At 38.6% G+C, this 12631-nt stretch overlaps 1 protein-coding gene across 1 annotated transcript in view; it reads left to right on the forward strand.

Moving 5' to 3' along the window:
• The window catches only part of MYO1B (myosin IB), a 194932-nt gene that overhangs the window by 166655 nt on the left and 15646 nt on the right, over positions 1-12631 (forward strand). The window contains exons 23-27 of the mRNA XM_026647749.2: positions 2132-2218; positions 5741-5815; positions 6198-6332; positions 7521-7627; positions 11479-11611. Of these exons, the coding sequence (XP_026503534.1) occupies positions 2132-2218; positions 5741-5815; positions 6198-6332; positions 7521-7627; positions 11479-11611 (537 nt within the window). The remainder of the gene's footprint in view (positions 1-2131; positions 2219-5740; positions 5816-6197; positions 6333-7520; positions 7628-11478; positions 11612-12631) is intronic.

The following is a 12631-nucleotide window of genomic DNA, read 5'->3' on the forward strand; positions in this document are numbered from 1 at the left end:
TAACAAAAACTGTTTATTGACTTAGAATTTTTATTCAGTCAATTAAAATTTTAATATAGCCCAATTATTACTTGGATCCTGCTTTATATATGCTATCAAAACACCTTGCGAGTTAAATGAGGAAAGAAATATCTCTGATTCTAGTAGCGTGCTAAAATACAGCAGAAGTACAATGCTGAGCTTGATCGTAGCCATTTTATTTTGTTTAAGAAATAAATCTCTTAGAATGGAAAAATAACCCTGGGAATTAACATATAAATATCTACAGAATTTAGCTCATAAGAGATCTTTTTATTTCTAGTTTGATCTTCAGGTGTCAGAGTAAACTGTTAAAAAGCTGTCATTATCAGACACAATTTTTTTCTCAATTTATTTTATGTAAATATGAAGCCTCGCTGTCTTGTCCTAACTAGGGTAGTATAAATGTTATTTATATTAATATATATTTAAAAAATCATGTTTATTATGGTGCTTGATATCAACATATAAAACAATTGATTAAATTGTTAATGCCTTAGTGATAAGTCCCTCATGCAAAGTAATAGCTCAGTAGCAGTTTTGGCAAACTGATGTAGAGTAAAGATGTATTTTTCTATTAAAAAAGGACATGGCAAACAAAAATGCAACATTAATTCTATATTACAGTACCTAATTAAAATATCTTGCACATTGGTTTATATTTTTATTGTACATTTTAGTAGGGTGTGTGTGGGTTTTTTTGGTTAAACATGAATCAAATTTAAATAAAAATGTGCCTACCATGCCCTCAGGCATAAACTTAATAGTAACCAATTTAATTTGGCTCATCAGGGTTATAAGAAATTTTCAGTATCTGACAACTTCCTGTCATCTTAGGAAACTCTCTTTTCTTAAGAGGGAAATTAAAGCAAAAGCTTCAGGAGCCGTCTATCTCCAGTGATTATTTTTACATTTGTTTAATTTTTTTTTTCAAAAACTGTAGAAATGAGGTAACTCAAATTCCTCCTTCTTCAAAATTCAGGCAGATATTGACTATGCAGTGTCCTTAGCATTAGCATGCCATACACTGAGAATTTGAATTTGTGTACCATCCCAAATGAACTAAAATGTATCCTTTATAAAGGCTTAAATTAATGGAGAATAGCCTTTATTGTTAAATTGGAAGAGTATCCAAAAAGTGCAACTGGCAAAGGTGGGTGTGGATTCACAGTTCCCTCAGTATACTTGACAAGATATAAATACTGCAAGTACATAGCTATAACTACTATTACTGTTATGTCCTATCCAAACCAATTGAAGCTACTTATTTGTTGGTCTTGTGTCTTTAAATAACTGAACAAATAAATTTACTAATACCTTCTGAAATGTAAAAAGTGTAACTTAACAGAATCTCATGTCTTTATGTATAGTACTTGGGAATTTTGCTTGCCTAAACAAAGACTATAGATGAAATTTATGTACCTGTCTCCTTGTTTTGCATGTGATGAAGTCATGCTTTTTGGTGGTATGACGTCACCAATGTCTTCATCGTGTGGAGAATCAGAAAGAGAAAGAGATCATTTGCCAGATTGGAGAAAAAAATATATTGGAATCTTAACTAAACCCCAGAAATGAAAGTTCTAAATAGTGTGTAAAATTGTGTGAGAAGTATTCTTTTATTTAAAGTTGTGACTAGGACCAAAAATAAATCATAATTTAAATTGTTAGAGTTAATCATACTGTGCTCAGGCACTTGTCATTGGAGGAGTGGAGTGTATAGTGTGATTTCAGTTATGCTTCACTTTCATAAATATTGCTTTGGTTTTGTAACTGAAGGGAAAGCTTTCCATTAAAATCAAGCATCAGACACTCAACATTGATGATTTGCAGACACGCATGGCAAATATTATACAAATGTTCATAGCAAATAATGGAGCCTGTGTAATTCTTACCTTTTGTATTAGTGAAGCAGTTTAGAGGCTTGTATTGACCACATTTGTGCCTTAACACCATTTCCACACTGACACATTGGGTTTTAATGGTTTATATGCTGTTCTTCCATCTTTCTATATCTTATTCATAAATCGGCTGTTCTGTCTGGGAGGATCTTTTTCCTGGTCATTGTGCTATCTGCATCGGGCTGTCTCTTTTATTCACTATCTAAACATTTTAGGCTCGAAGGGAATTGAAACGCTTGAAGGAGGAGGCTAGGCGTAAGCATGCTGTTGCAGTCATTTGGGCTTACTGGCTTGGACTGAAGGTACTTTCTCAACCACTCCCTTGTGTCAACAATGAACTCAACAAAGCCTGGCATCTACTAACACATAATAAACTATTAATTGTGTGGGATCACTAGTGAGCATGATCTTAGTTTTGTCATGGACTTTTTTTATTGAAAAATCCTTAATCCAAAAATGTCTGTTAAATGAGACATTTGTAAACCTTTTTAACAATTGTGTTACATTTACAGCTGTCTTTAATCTGAAGATATTCCTTGTTTTATCAGACGTTTCAATTTTCAAGTGGAAGATAAAATGCCAAAAATGTTTTTAATTAAAGGGACACGATCATGGTTGTTGACTTAAAATTTGACCTACGTTGGCAAGGATCCCATCTGGAAAGATTACAAACAAGTATTTTCTTTTCCTGACCTATTCTTGTTACAATGGGAAGTAGGGTGTGACTATTTGACTGTCATTGCTGCTCATTTTAGACCTACTGATGTATGTGGGATGGCCAAAGTGTGACCTAGAGTTAAGCATAGTGTCCAGTCGCTTTCCTTTGAGTTGTTTTGATAATGCAGCATTGTATGCTGTGACATCTATTCCGGGGAGGCCAGGCCAGGCCTTCTTAGAAAAGTCAAATGATTACAATCTGTTAACTCCATTTTTTCTATATCCCTCTACATTGAAGATTGGTTCGCAAAAGAAAATACATTTGCAATCTGTAAAGTGTAGTTCTGTTCTGTGAATAGACTTTGAAAATGGCATTTTACAGGCCTCCATGTTTGTGTTACAGTGCTTGCATATCACCTTTTGCTTAATTTACAAGAAAAAGGTTTTAAACTGCTGTCCTTGAGCACTTAGATCTGAGAGACCAGATGAGTGTTTTTTGGTTGATCGTCGTCAACACTAATAGAGATCTTCTGGGCCAAACCGGGATTACACAAGTGTAAATGGGGACAGGTTTCTATAGTTGAAACTTTATTGACAGTTCTGTTGGTGATGCATAAGTCATAACTCTTCAGAGTTGTTCTATTGTATGCTAACATGGATAAAATGTAGTGAAAACTTATTGTCACTAAATTAAATGTGACTCAATATATATATATATATATATATATATATATATATATATATGGGAAGGAGAGCAGGGGATATGAAGATGCCATTTTTAGAAGTCACTCTTCAGATTAGAATCATGCTTTACTGCTGTCAAGGTAGGTCAGCTTTTATGATTAGAAACCAAGAGAATGTCCCTTCTAAGAAGTCAAGAACACTGCTGTATATTGAGCATTATTTTTTAAATGAAACCTAACTTTAATAAAGCCAAAACCTTTAACATGTTATATGGCAAGGGCATGCCTTTGTCTGTATATGCTATGGTTTTGAAGGTTTTATTTCTAGCAGAAATGGACTCATCTAATGGACTCATTCTTTGGAATATGAATACACACTGTGAGTTCCATGGCAAGATCCTAGCTATGTATAATCATTTCTACGCCAATACTGTGTGATTTGTTTGCCTGGTTAGATACCTATTTTCTTCCAACATGTTTGTAGAGGGAAGCTTTTGAATTAATAGCTTTTAAATCAAAGCACTTTCGCCTATTTGAATCATGATCATTAGTATTTTGAAAAATAGAGCTGGATCAAGATTTCTAAATTTATTTTTTATTTATTTTTCTGGTTTATAGTAAATAAATGGGATTTTAATACCATGTACAGTACTTCCCAGATTTGGGGTTCTCTAGTACTGATCTGCCAAGGAATTATATTGTTGCTGGCTTTCCTACTGTGCCAGGAGTGGGAGGGGGAGGGGGAGAGAGAGAGTGTGTGTGTGTGTTACAGTATTCTCATTAAAAACTAAGTTTACACAGACTGCTGCTCATGAAGAGTAATAGCAACTTTGTTTTTAAGGAATGCCAGTTAGAACTCGGTGAGATATGGGACCCATGTATTACAAGGAAGTCACCTTTTTAATATTTTTCAGTGAATATTGTCAGACTGGGATTGAAGGTGTTAATCTGTCTATAGGTGGATAATATCCATTGCTAACGTGCCGATAATGGTTGTGTGCTAATTAGAGAGGGCTAAACCTTAACAGCATAAGGAAGATATAGGTTTTACTGAACATTTCTGCAATTCATTAAAAAAAAAATCCCTTGTAGAAGTCAACATATGAAAACTCCAAGCATTTTTCTTATTAACGGAAGAGGAAAAGAAAAATGTGAACGGAGAAAGTTTGGAGAGAATGAAGCACTTTAAATACTGTTAATGCTGTTAACATATCTCAATAATGTGTGATTAAAAAGTCCCCCCCCCAATGGTTTTTTTTTTTTTTTTTTATTAGAACATTTGAGAAATTCTTCTTTTTAAAATGGTGGCTTAGAGTCAAGCTGTGTGAGAAGCTCTGGATGGGAGAGAGGGCTGGCGGCATGGGGCTATGTGAACCTTTTGTGTTTTGAATAATGTGGGTTTTCACCCCCTGGCTTTCACTTTGGTTTTGGTTCAGATGAATCCAAGAACACTATACAAAATTCGCCAAAACCACTGAGCTTGCTGTGCGGAAAAGTATACAAGACCATAGCCGTTTTTCCTGATTTCCACTAAAAACGTTAACAGGTTTGCTTCTAACTCAGCCAAGGCATGCAAAAAAGTTCATGAATTTCAGCTAACTTGTCATGAATTTTGGGCATTTCACAAAAGTCCAAATAAGGTGTGTTGTATCAATTTTGGTTTCAAATGTGTAATCGTTGGAGAGGTTAGATACCATGGTAGTGGTAATACCAGAGGTAGGTAGAAATTTCTCAGTTTTCTACCTTAGAGTTGCTTTAAAAATCATGTATATAAAGTAGTATCAGAAATCTCCTCTAAAAGTGGCTTCTAATGATTACTCATGATTTTTTCTGCTAAATTTTATTTCACGCGTCTGACCCTAAGCAAAATTAATCTATTTTCTCTGCTCCTTTCACAGTCACCAGTAACTCATTTTCCTGATATTTTTTTAAAGCACTTGTATGAAAAATTTGATGTATAGTACTTTTCTTCTGAATTCACTTTAATTAATGTTTATCATTATCTCTGTTTATTTAGGTTTATAAAATACACACATCAAAAAACCTCCAAGTACATGTACAGAAAAAAATCCTCCGATCAATTAACAAAATAATTCACAAATCGACTCAGTGGCAATTAAGATTCAATAAAATCCTTATCACTAAAAGAGCTCCACTCTCTTTATCCCAGGCTTACAGCAAAAAAGCTGTGAAAATATTTTCAATCAACTTAATCATATTTGACAGTTGTAAAGATAATGGAAAGTCCTCTACTTTTTTTTACAGTATCACTTTTAATATAGTTCTTTGCAGCTTCAGGCAACTTTTATCTTTGTCTGTGACCTATTTCCCACATCTTGAGTATGCCTGATTTTTCTGTTGTTTCCATTGGCCACATTTGTAACTTCACTTTTCACTTTCTTAATGTACAATGTGTAGTTAAAACCATTCATGGGTAAATTTTAATTATGCATATTCACTCTGAAGGCTTGTTTAATGTTTCAGGTCCGTAGAGAATACAGGAAATTCTTCCGAGCCAATGCTGGAAGGAAAATTTATGAATTTACACTTCAGAAAATTGTAAGTACCTATATACATTATAGGTTAATGTAAAATTTTGTTTTCTAGCATAGCCAGAAGTGTTAGCTACATGAGTGTCTTAATAATATTTGTAAAGGAGTTGTCATACTACACACTGATAGCATGACCATTTAGTTCTTTATGTTGTAAAGAAGGGATATTAACATGTTTTGAATTTAAGGACATGGGCAGCCTACACCTAAAGCAGCATCAGCATTTCTCAGTAAATTTAGCCTCCCAAACTTGTGAGCAGGCTTAATAAATGTGGGAGTTGCAGTTGAATAACAACACTTACTGTTGAACAGCACCTGTCATTTCTAGCTTGTTTCAATAGCTTTACTGGTTGAGATTAATAATACATCTTCCTTCAAATTTATCACAGATGCAAAAGTACTTCTTGGAAATGAAGAATAAGATGCCTTCTTTATCACCAGTAGACAAAAACTGGCCAGCAAGGCCTTACCTCTTCTTGGATTCAACTCACAAGGAACTGAAGAGGATTTTCCACTTGTGGAGGGTAGGGTACATTTTGGTCATATGATTTGAGTGCCTCCGTTTTGTTTATGGAGGATGTATTTTTAGGAAATATTTGCTACAGTGTTGGCCACTAATTTTTTTGCATAAACTGTTTGTTTTTATCATTCTGTTTGGCCTTCCAGACGTAACCATACATTATCTAGTCCTTTCAGTGATTGGGGAAAAAAAGAGTAAAGTGTATTGCTTCCCCTCCCCCCGGCTCTCAATTTAATATGAAGTGAATATGCATAACTGGTAGCTTATAATACTTATGTTCATATCCAGGACTGGTGTTCACTCAGTCTAAAACTGGAAATACTCAGTGGAATATTATGCATGTGAACTGTGGTTAGCTGAAATTTGTTTTGGACCTGTTAATGGAGAAAATGGCGAGAATCTATTGAAGTGCTGACGAGACACTTGGTGAGCACTCAGCATCCATGATGATCTCTTTGCAACTGTGCCATTTTCTGCGAATTGTCAAGGACAAAGATTCTCTTGTAACTTTTTAACATGGTAAATTGGGAACATGCTGAATTCTGCAAACAGATCTAAATTCTTCAGCCACACTATGATAGTTCTGTATATTTGTGTATGTGTATTAATAGCTATGGATAATTATTTGACGTTGTTTATATTCTAAATTGTGTTTGCTTTCAGAAAGTTGAGTTAATGCTGGAAGTAGGGGGCCCCACTCAAAGCAACTCCTGGATGAAACATTTACAACAATACAGTTCTGCCTGCTAAAAGGAACAGCCAGATCCTGATTATTGTATCAATTATGTAAAGTGGCTGTGTTGTAGTACATCATAGCAAAAAAAAAAAAAAAAAAAACCAACAAAAAACACACACCTGTGACGCTTTGTTCTTGTGAACTCCTACAGAGGAGTACTGTTGGGATTTTAGCTGACAGTACAGTCAGCTAACCATATATACTTAAATGAAATACTTTCTTTAAAATCATCTCTGTGTCTAATATAATGCAGTGGTGTGTAGAGCAGGCAAAGGCTGAAGTGCCTCCGCTAGTGGTTGCTATGTTACCATGGCATGTAGGGATGGAGTTGAGTCACTCCAGAAATATACTGAGAATGTGTATCTTAAGCAATAAGTGAATAGCAGTGATGGCTGCTGCATTAAAGCAGATTTCAAAGAATGATTTATGATTCCTCTAAAATGTCATGTTTTGTAGTGTAAAAAGTACAGAGACCAGTTCACAGATCAACAGAAGCTTATATATGAAGAAAAACTGGAAGCCAGTGAACTTTTCAAGGACAAGAAAGCTTTATATCCAGCCAGGTAATGAGTTGTTATGGTACCACTGCTCACAGTGTAAAAGAAAAATAATCTGCACCCAAACTGCTAGTTGTGGACCAGTTTGCTAATCCTAAATGCCTTGAGAATTTTTTGTTTCTGGATTACTGGCTTGATCAAAACATGGAGGTCTCGTAGCTTATTTTGTTAGTCCTACACAGAAATCAATTTGCTTCTAAATTAAATGTTAAACTGCTGATTTTTGATCGTGTTCTGTTAGAATCATTGTACCCAGAAACTGCCATCAGTTTTGTCACTGTAAACACCGAGGACTGTTTTCATGTGCCAAGACCCCAAATATAGCAGAAAGGATGTTTCTTTGCATAATAAACATTTAGCGAACCTGCACAGGGGGACTGGATACCTCCTTCTCCTGCCTTGTTGATCTGGCAGTGAGTGCCACAACAGAGAGCCACGGAACAAGGTGAAGGGGTGGAATTAACAATCTCACTCACAAATGTGGAAAAGGCCATGGAGCCCACACTCTGCGCGAAGCTAAGTAGCCTACATCCCACATGAGAGAGAGCAACCAGTGGAGTCCACTACTCCCTCCCACCATCCCCAGCAATACCAAGCCATGGCTTGGCTACTCCATATCCGAGCAAACAATACACATTGACGCTAAGGATCCCATCTCCCAGCCCTGCAGTAACACGGTGCAGATTTATTATGATTAATTATTTGTATTACCATAGCATGAAAGTGCATTAGTCATGGACCGGGACCTGACTGTTCTAGGTGCTGTACAAATACAGAATAAAAAAAGACGGTCACTGCCCCAGGTAGCGTACAATCTAAGTGTAAGAGAAGAGACAGCAGAGAGATATAGATAGATCCAGGGGAAGAGTACAAGGAAACAAGGAGGCAGTATTGGTCAGCTTGATAAACAGTGGTCTGCAGCACACTAGCAGCATCGCCGTTACGTTTTTTGGCAGCGTCACCGCAAAGGAGTGTTTGAAGGAGGGGGCTTTGTGGATGTTTACAGGGATCTCCTCCCCAGCATGTGGGGCAGCAGGACAGAGCATGAAAGTGGTTGTTTGAAAATGTAACAAGTAGGGGATGGAGGCTGGCATTATGGTCTGCTCAGAGACAGGCATCAACCTTTAGATAGTGAATGAGAGATGACAGGGAAGGTGGGTATCCACACTTGAGTCGTGCAGGAGTGGCATTCCAGTACTTCCTCTGGTCCTGGGCCAGGCAGCTCCTTTCCGTCTCTGGCTGCAGGCTGTCATCTGAGCTGGCCGGTGCTGGGGGTTGGGCACTCCGCATGAAGGGAGCTGGGGCGCTGCAGCCAGGACTTGGTGGGGGAGCTCAGGAGATGGAGCTTCTGGGAGCCTGAGGCAGAACGGGAGCCAGGCGATGTTGGGAGTTGGACAGCACAGTCTCCACAGGGAGCAGGTCCTGGGTATAGGTAGCTGGGATATCTGTTGTGGAAACTGGCACATTAGCAAGAGAAGAGGAGATATCGGGGGGGGGGGGGGAGGTGGAGACAGGACAGGCTCTGCAGAGAGTTACCCCATGCTCCCCAAACTTCCCCCACTGCCCTTACCTGCTTCCCAGTTCCTTCCAATAGCCCCCTGCTCCCCACTGCTCACTCCTGTGGCCTCCCACTGCCCTGCATTCTGGCTTTTTTTTTTTTCCCCCCCCAAGGACTCTCTTGTTCTGGTGGGGATAGGTTGTAAAGGGCCTTGAAAGTAAAGACAAGTGGCTTATGTCTGAGGCAGCAAAGAAGGGAGTAGCCAGTGGAGGGCTGCAAAGAGAGGAGTGACAAGGTCAAAGCAACAGGCTAGGAAAATGATCTTTGCAGCAGCATGTAGGCCTTTCTCACTTGTTCAGGATTTGGACAATAAGAAGCAAACAAAAATACTTGCTGCTAACAGATTTGCTGTGGTCATTTTTTAAGCTTAATTGATGCCAAAATATTAATAAAAAAAGTAAGCAGTGTTGGAATGTGAGGACTAGGCAATTTTGTAGTTAAGCATGTTAAGAAATATCTTTAAATTATGGAACTTGTAAAGCTTTTTATCTTCCCAAGGCCACATTTATTTGGTAATTATTTCTATTCCAGAGACTCTGTCTACTCAGTGATAGTATCTAGGCTGGCTAAAATCTTACATATCTCTACAAATACTCTTATCAGTATTTCAGACAGGTAGAGGCCTGAAAATACCAGGGAATTTCTGATGAGTCTCCAGTTGGTGCTATCTGTCCAGTTAACATTGCTCAAGTAATTGCAGAAATGTCTACATTTTTCCTTGGGCTGCAGACATATTTGTGTTGTATGCAGTAAAGCTGATAAAAATCAGTTCTGGGGCTCTTCAAAGAAGCTTGATTGAAATTTAAGTTATGATTGGAGCTGAGAAACTAGAAGTTCAGTTTTCAATGGAAACAAACCTTGTGGAGTGTCTTATTTTTGTATAAAAGTAGCTTCTGTTAGACTGTTCTCTCCAACCTGCTAGTCAGAATCTGAATGTGGAGAGATTTCTTGTTTGAGCAATGGAGAATTGATTAAATGAAAGCTAATACCCATTGTAATTAAATGTTCAACTCATGGTTCAGCCAGAATCCATATTTTATATTTTCAACCAAAATGCTTCCTAAATTCAGAATGAAATGAAACCACACTGATTAAAGACGTACAAAACATTTTCAGCTAATTTGTTTGTGTGGCAGCAGAGAGAGGGAGATGCTAGTGTTTCTTGAAAACTTGTTTGGCTAAATATACTTCTTGTGCAGCACTGTTGCCTGAAGCAGGACTTGAAAATATTACCCAGTACTTACTAGCTTAAGAACCTAGACTGATTAAGTCCATTAGCCAGGATGAGAAAATGTGATCTTCAAAGGTCCCCAAATTGATACTGCCTGCATTTTAGAGGCATACAACATTTGTGTATTAATGGGAAAGATTAGCAGCAGCCAACAACTTTATATTTAATACATTTAAAAATATGTTAATTGTGACATCTCTCTTGCTTTTCTTATACTTCCTTTCCATCCCAGGCTTCACTCAGTCTTTCTCCTTTCTTTTGTGTAATAGATCCTGCAATATCTTTTTCTTCATTGTATTTAAGTGTCTGCACCAGCTCTTTCTATTTCTCTTAACAATAGAGGAGGAGATGGAAAAACAATTTTTTGTTTTGTTTTGTTTTATTTACACTCTTTCCCACTGCTGGAAAAAGTGGAGGCTGCCATATTTCTATGAGGGTGCTATCCCTGGATCCTGGTTGGCACATCCATTTTTTTTTATGTCTGCCTCCAGCCAATAGACAACTGCCTGTGGAACTCGGGAATCCCTTTTGTGCTGCAGGAAGGAAGAAGCAGTGTTCACTGTATCTCTGGTTGTGATGCTTCTCCTGTAGGAACAGTTCAAGACTGAAGAATGCAATATTATGCATTAAAATGTACAGTTGAGGTTTTGGACGTCAGAATGCTGTCAGATAGGACTAAGTCGGAGATCAGTCCAAATCTGGCGTATATTCAGGGAGAGATTTGCAAAGGCACAGAGGACTGATAGGCACCCAACTCCCATGCAAATCAGTGAGAGTTGAATGCCTTACAAATTGCTTTAGCCCCATTGGAAAATATCTACCTAAGTGCTGTGACTGGGATATTTGTATATATTCTTGTGTTAAACATCATGCAACTAATGAAGGTCTATGGTGGGAAAGTGTAGGCAAGTAAATACAATACCCATGAATAAGGTCTTTGGGACTGCCATTGGCACCAATCCACCATTGTAAAGTCTGCACCAGAATGTGACAGTTCTGGGATTTTTTACTTCTGCCCAAAGGTCAAATTTAACTGGAGTGTTTCTGTATTGTTTTGTCCTTCCATAGTGTTGGGCAACCATTCCATGGGGCTTACCTGGAAATCAGCAAGAACCCCAAGTACAAAAAACTCAAAGATGCTGTGGAAGAAAAGATCATTATTGCTGAAGTTGTGAATAAAATCAATAGAGCTAATGGGAAGGTAATAAAATGGCACTGTTTAATCCCAAAGGGCATTCTGATGTGATAGGTCTTGTTGTAAATTAATATATAGGGCAATTTTATTTTTCCCCTCGATGATTCTGAAGGTAATAACATGCTTATTTATTCAGTTTCCCCATCTGTAAAATGGGGATAGTGGTGCTCTTGTAAAGCATTTTGAGATCTATTGATGAAAAGTGCTGCATAAGAGGCAGGTATTATTTATTAATTGAAGTTATTTTCTTTCATAACTGTTTTTATTAAATTATCCATTTTAGACGGTGTAAGTGTGGAATTCTTTTAGGATAAGTATGTTTCTAATTTCCAAAAAATGTTGTTGTTTAGAAAAAATAATGCTTAGCTATGTATTAGGAGAATAATTCTGAGAGATGATAGCGGAGGACAACATACCATATATACTAGTTCATAAGATGAATTTTTTTAGTAAAAAAGGGAAGCACCAGAGAAGGGGGTCGGCTTATGAACGGGTATAGAGAGGGAGATGTGGGACACAGCCCCTCCCCCCCCAACAGAGGCAGCAGAGCCAGAAGGGAAGAGGCGGGGCCAGAGTCTCTTCGCTTCTGGCCATGCTGCTCTCCCCCCCGCCTCTGAAGCAGCTGCAGCTTCGAGGCTAGCAGGCTGCAGCCACGCCGCTCAGCCCTGCCCCCCAGAGCAGGCTGTGACCGCGCCGCCCAGCCCGCCGGAGCACGCTGCAGCCATGCCACCTAACCCAGCCCGCTGGAACATGTTGCGGCCGCACCTCCCGGTCTGGCCCGCCAGAGCAGGCTGCCCTGGCCCTCCCCAGGTAAGGTGGGAAGGGATGGGATGGGGAGAGTGCAGGGCCGGCTCTAGGCACCAGCAAAACAAGCTGGTGCTTGGGGGCGGCACATTTTTAGGGGCGGCGTGGCCGGCGCCAGAATGCCGCACCTAAAAATGTGCCGCTGCCGCCCTAGCTCACCTCCGCTGCTGCTGCCTGGGAGGGAGGGGGAGATCCCGAGCGGCCGCGGCGCGCGAAAAAGCC

Source organism: Terrapene carolina, unplaced genomic scaffold (assembly GCF_002925995.2).
Source record: "Terrapene carolina triunguis isolate 2854851 unplaced genomic scaffold, T_m_triunguis-2.0 Scaffold62, whole genome shotgun sequence".
Lineage (NCBI taxonomy): Eukaryota > Metazoa > Chordata > Testudines > Emydidae > Terrapene > Terrapene triunguis.